Here is a 6,027-nt window from a genome sequence, read left to right on the forward strand (position 1 = left end):
ATTAAAGGCCCCAAAGTGGAGTGTGTGGTTTATCCCAGGAGCAATGGGAAGGCACGGGGTCTTCTCCAGGAGCGAGAGGAGCAGGCCAGACCTGGGCTCTAAGATTACTGCACTTTTCCAGTTCTCTGTTGCGGTGCTGGGGTCTGTGCTCTGCTTCCCTGTTTAAGGAAGGCCATGACACTGGTTAAACTCTGTCCCCTCTCCAGAGCCCAGACGGAGGTCTTTATGCTGGGGTGAAGGGGAGGAGGCCATCTGATAAATCTTAGTTGAATGGATTCCAATCACCATTTAACACGTGAGGAAACTGAGGCCCAGAGAAGGTAAAAGATTGGGCCAAGGTCAATAGCAACGTTTTGAAGCTTGTCTCAGACTCCCAGGCTGGGGCCCTTCCCAGGATAAGGTGGGGACATCCCTGAGAGGATGAAGTGAGGACTCCAGGCCCAGAGCCCGGTGATTGGCCTGGGTCTGATCTGAGTGTGGGGCAGACAGGGATTCAGGAAGAGGCTGCCCCTGGGGAAGGGCTGGGCCTCAGTAGATCTTGAGCCCTGGTTTCCTCTTCAGCCCAGATGCCCCCATCAAGAGGTGCTTGGCAGCTGTGGGGGCTGACTGTCCAAGGGCAAGGACAGGCCAGCGCGGGCCACCCGCCTCAACCATCCTTCCAGGAGCCCTTCCCTTGCCTAGTCTCTGCTTCCTGCTCCTTGGGGCCCAGATGGGGTCAGGCAGAAGGGTCACCCGAAGGGAAGCATCTTCATGGGGGCTTCCTCCCAGCTGGCTTGTTTGTGCCTCGTTGGCAGCTGAGGGGAAGGGGCCTGATGGGGGAGGCTACCGGAGCCCGCAGCTGGCTGGATCCTGGCACCCCCCCCCCCCGCCTAGTTACTGGTGCAGAGCTGTTTACAGGCTGTGAGTGCAGCCTGGGGAGTCAGGACAAAGGAGGGGCCGTGACCTGCTGGCCTGCGGCTCCCCCAGCCCCAGCAGGATGGAGAAACGAGGCATTCTGGGAACGCCAAGCTCAGCCTTGGGGGAGGAGGGATGGCTGCAGGCAGCCAATTCGAACTTGTTTTAAGGATAATAATAACTTACATGCATCTAGTGCTTGACACTGGAGCCTTGCAACCACCCTGTGAGGTAGATGCCATCCTCATCATCTTTTAACAAATGAAGACACTGAGGTTCAGAGTTGCCCAGGGTCACACAGCTAGTGAGTGTCTGAGGTCACATTTGAACTGAGATCCTTCTGACTCCAGGGCTGGTGCTCTATCCACTGCAGTCCACCTAGCTGCCCATTATTAAGTTTGGGCGACAACATTTTGGCCAGAACGCAGCCCCGAGAGCCTAGAATGTTCTATCTTTCTCAGCTCTTCTGGGCAGCTTCCAAGATTTCACAGCTAGGAGGTGCCACAGTGTATACAGCCTGGAGTCAGGAAGAGTCATCTCCCTGAGTTCAAATCTGGCCTCAGACACCTACTAGCTGTGTGACCCTGGGCAAGTCACTTCACCATGTTTACTCATCTGCAAAGTAAGCAGGAGAAGGAAACGGCAAACAGCTCCAGTATCTCTGCCGAGAAAACCCCAAATGGGGTCACGGAGAGTCAGACACGATGGAGCAACATTAGCAGACATCATGAGGAAATCCAGGGACGGTTCTAGGCACCCTCAGTGTGAGGACCTGCTCCCAACACAAGGCAGCACTAGAAACTTGGTGGGCGACAGACGTCCCTACTGACCACAGAGGTGACAGCCAGGAAGTGGCTGAGCTCAGAGGTAAATATCTTCCTTCCAGGTCCTGGTTGTTATATGTCTCCTCCTGCCTGTCTGACCCCTCCTCCTCTGTCTCATCCATGGTCACACTCACTCACTGAGGGTGTCCCCTCAGCTCTGGCCTGGCTCCTCTTCATCTGTGTTCTCCTCAGCCCGTGTGGTTTCAGTGTTTATCTCTGGACTGATAATTCCCAGATAGACTTATCCAGCCCCTGCCTCGCTGCTGATCTGCAATGTGTTACCTCAGTTTGGCCTCATAACCTGGCTCCTTTCCTTTCTTCCCAGTCTTGGGATATCTTACTCCTCCTCCCCCAACACCACACACACACACACACACACACACACACACACACACACACACGCGCGCGCGCGCGCACACACACACGCGCACACACACACGCGCACACACACACACGCGCACACACCGCGCGCACACACACACACGCGCGCACACACACACACACACACACACACCCCTTCTGTGCCTCTAGCACAGTGCCTGATCCATAGGAGATGCTTCATAAACGCTTGCTGACTGACTCAGCATCTCAGCGATGTTGAACTGCATTAGTAGGAACAGGAGTCCCCTCAGCCAGGGGTATCCCTGCACCAGTGAAATCACAGGTCCCGTTCCTGCCCAGCAGATGTAGAGGAAGGTATTTCCCTTCTCTGACGCTCAGTATGATCATCTGCAAAATTTATCTAAGATTTCTACTTCTCTTTGGGCCTCAGTTTCCCCATTTGTTAAACAGGAGTAAAAGATGACCAGCTCTAGAGAAGATAAGTATTTACATAGCTCCTGCAATGTGCTTTTTTACAAATAGTATCTCATTTAATCCTCACAACAACCCCGTTGAAGGTGCTATTATTGTCCCCATCTTACAGTTGAGGAAACTGAGGCAAACAAGAGGTTAAGTGATTCCCACAGCTAGTCCGGGGCTGAGGCCACATTAGAACTCGGTCTTCCTGATGCCAGGTCCAGCACTCCCTCACAGAGACCATAGTTCTGGAGCTACGATCAGAGGGTTAGGGCTTTTTCTCCTACATTAAGAGCTGCCAACGGCAAGTTTGGCTTCTGCTTAGCTGCTGGGCTCCCCTGTGATTTCTCACGGGGGACAGGCTGGCCCCACCCCAGCCCCTTTCCCAGCTTCTCCCCTAGCCTGGGACTGGGAAGGGGGCTGGGCCGGAGCTAACTGGTCCTCAGTCCCTCCAGCCCCCGTTGAACAAACACTCCTAATTCCCCCGATGGGGGGAAGCTTTGGTTGGGATCTGGATCCATCTCTTATCATAAGAATCCCCAGCTCCCAGAGGGGGGCGGGGGACAGGCTGCAGCTCTCCCTGTGAATGTCCCAGCAAAACACATCCCCAAGGAGAAGGAAAACATTTCACTGGGCTCTGGGAAAACACTGACAAGCTCTCACAGCCCCTTGGGTGGGGGTGGGGATGGGGGGAGGGCTTCTCTTCTCAGACAGACTTCAGAGACAAATGGCTCAGGAAAGGAAGGGGGAGCTGTGTGAAACCGCGTGAGAAAGAACGGAAGGTGAGTGTGCAGAGACGAAGCGTACTGGACTTAGAGGGGAAACTGAGGCCCAGAGCATCCAGAGGATCATAGACCCAGGGTTGGAAGTGACCTCCGAGGTCAGGTTGCCCAGCCCCTTCATTTTACAGAAGAGGAAATGGTGGCTCAAAGAGTGACTTGTCTAGGGTCACATGGGTGCTGATTGGCAGAGCCTGGGTCTAAAGACGAAAGGGTACAGTGTTAACTAGGTGTGTGGATCCCGGGCAGGGAGGGAGGAAGAGAGGGGATTGTGTGCCGGTGGAGGGTTGGAGTGTCTGGGGAGAGGGAGAAGGGTGCTTGAGGGCGAGAGACGGATAAGAGGCAGTGTGAGCCAGCGAAGAACGGCTGCATGTGAAGGAGTAGGAGGAAGCTGGCTATGTGGCAGACGCGAGAAAGGTGTGGGGGCATCGGTGAGAGGAAGAGGAAGGATGAGGGCTCTGTAAGAGAGGGGAGGCCAGAGGGGGAGTGCGTGTGAGGGAAGGGAGAGAGCCGAGATGTCCGCGACTGGATGGGGGTGGGTGGGGGGGGAGGGCTGGGAGCTAAGGACAGAGGTTAAGGACCTGGGTGGATGTCTTCCGAGGCAGGAAGCTGGCGGGGACGGGGGTGTGCATGCCAGGGCCCCTGACTGCCTCGGACTGAAAGGGGGGTTCAGGGAAGGAAGTAGCTGCGCCGAAGAGGCCGAAACCCGCCGGGAGAAGGTGAGGAAGCGGTCTCGGAGTGGGCTAAGGGGAGAGGGCAGCGGCAGCTGGGGATCTCCGGGAGCCAGGCTCCCGACCCATCCCGCCCCTGCTCCCAGGCGGGCCGGCAGGACCCGGTCGGGGCTCCCTCCCCCCCTGAGGGCAGCGGCTGAGCTGAGACAGTCCCCCACAGCCCCGGCAGAAGAATTGGGGAGGGGGAGAAAGTAGCGGGGGGGGGGGAGGTGGGCAGGCTGGAGGGGACGAAGGGGCTCCCAGAGACAGGGCGGGGTCTGCATGCGGCCGGGGCGGGCGGTGGAGGGAGGGCCGGGGGCCTGGGGGTGGACGCAGGCTCCGGCCCTTCCCCCGAAGGGGTGGGGAGAGTGGCAGCGGGGGCCGCCTCTCTTTATAGGGCTAAGTCTCCGGCTTCGGGGTCGCGCTGAGCCTCCGCCGGGCCGGGCCGCGCAGCCATGGAGCCCTGGACAGCCGAGCCCCGGGGCCCGGCGCCCGACTACTACTACGATTACTACAACGGCAGCGGCGGCGCGACGTGCGGCGGCGGCGGCGGCGGCGGCGGCGGCGAGGACGACGAGGCCGAGGACTGGGAGCTGTCCTACTCGCTGCTGCCCGTGCTCTACATGCTCGTCTTCGTGCTCGGGCTGTCGGGCAACGGCGTGGTGATCGTCACGGTGTGGCGCGCCCCCGGGGGCGCGGGCGCGGGCGCCGGGGCCAAGCGGCGCGCCTCGGACGCCTACATCGGCCACCTGGCCCTGGCCGACCTGGCCTTCGTGGTGACGCTGCCGCTGTGGGCCGCGTACACGGCGCTGCGCTTCCACTGGCCCTTCGGCGCCGCGCTGTGCAAGCTCAGCAGCTACTTGGTGCTGCTCAACATGTTCGCCAGCGCCTTCTGCCTGACGGGCCTGAGCTTCGAGCGCTACCTGGCCGTGGGCCGCTCGCTGGGCCGCCGCGGCGGCCCGGCCCCGCCGCGCGCCCGCCGCGGGGCCGCCGCGGCGCTGGCCGCGCTCTGGCTGCTGGCCGCGCTGCTGGCGCTGCCCGCGCTGCTGCTGCGGGACACCCGCGCGCGGCCGCCCGCCAACCTCACGGTGTGCGACATGGACTTCAGCGGCGTGGCGGCCGCGCCCGAGCACGAGGCCTACTGGCTGGGCGGCCTGAGCCTGGCCACCACGCTGCTGGGCTTCGCGCTGCCCGCGGGGCTCATGGGCGTCTTCTACTGCTGCATCGGCTGCGCCGTGAGCCGCCACTTCGGCGCCGGGGGCCGCGGGCCGGGGGCGGCGGGCCGGGCCCCGCGGCGGCGCCTGCTGCGCCTGCTGGCCGCTCTCGTGGCCGTGTTCGCGCTCTGCTGGCTGCCCTTCCACGTCCTCAAGAGCCTCTACGTGCTCAGCTGGCTGGGCTTCCTGGCGCTGCCGTGCGCCGCGCAGGCACTCATCGTGCGCCTGCACCCCTACGCCACCTGCCTGGCTTACGTGAACAGCTGCCTCAACCCGCTCTCTACGCCTTCCTGGACCGGCGCTTCCGCGCGCAGTGCCGCCGGCGCCTGCTGCCGGGGCCCCGCTGCCTTCTGCGGCCGCTGCTGCCCGGCCGTCCGGGGCGCCGCGCCCGCCCGGCCGCGTCCGGGCCCCAGCTCGGGGAGCCCGCGGCTCCCGTCTCGTCCAGCGCCAGCGCCAGCGGGGCCAGCGGCCCCACGCAGCGCTCCGAGCTGGCCTCGCTGGCCACCAAGGTGTGACAGGATGGGCGGCGGTCGGACAGAGACTTCTCACCCGGCAGGCACCTGGGGATCTGGGCAGAGGGAGGGAGGGAGGGCACCGGGGACCGGGCCAGACTGTTCGTGTGTTTGAGCGTGGCTGCCCGGAGTCCAATAAAACCCTCGGCAGGAAAGGCTTACCTGTGGTGTGCGCTTCTTTCGGAGGGCACGGCGATCTAGTCATAGTATCACAGACGTAGAGCTGAAAAGGAAGTCAGACGTCATCGAGTCCAAATCCCGTCGTTTTACAGGTGAAGAAACTGAGGACCAGAGAG

The 6,027-nt window shown here is 61.5% G+C and overlaps 1 protein-coding gene across 1 annotated transcript; it reads left to right on the forward strand.

The window, feature by feature from the left end:
* Window positions 1-2,195: 2,195 nt before the first annotated feature.
* On the forward strand, window positions 2,196-5,807 carry LOC110215339 (apelin receptor B-like). The gene is given in 4 exon segments (XM_078154423.1): window positions 2,196-3,712; window positions 3,901-4,014; window positions 4,403-5,493; window positions 5,496-5,807. Coding segments are annotated over 2 exon segments (1,272 nt in total). The 5' UTR covers window positions 2,196-3,712; window positions 3,901-4,014; window positions 4,403-4,460; the 3' UTR covers window positions 5,735-5,807.
* The last annotated feature ends 220 nt before the right edge of the window (window positions 5,808-6,027 follow it).

The sequence above is a fragment of the Phascolarctos cinereus genome, unplaced genomic scaffold, assembly GCF_003287225.1.
Source record: "Phascolarctos cinereus isolate Bilbo 61053 unplaced genomic scaffold, phaCin_HiC Scaffold_4;HRSCAF=312, whole genome shotgun sequence".
Classification (NCBI taxonomy): domain Eukaryota; kingdom Metazoa; phylum Chordata; class Mammalia; order Diprotodontia; family Phascolarctidae; genus Phascolarctos; species Phascolarctos cinereus.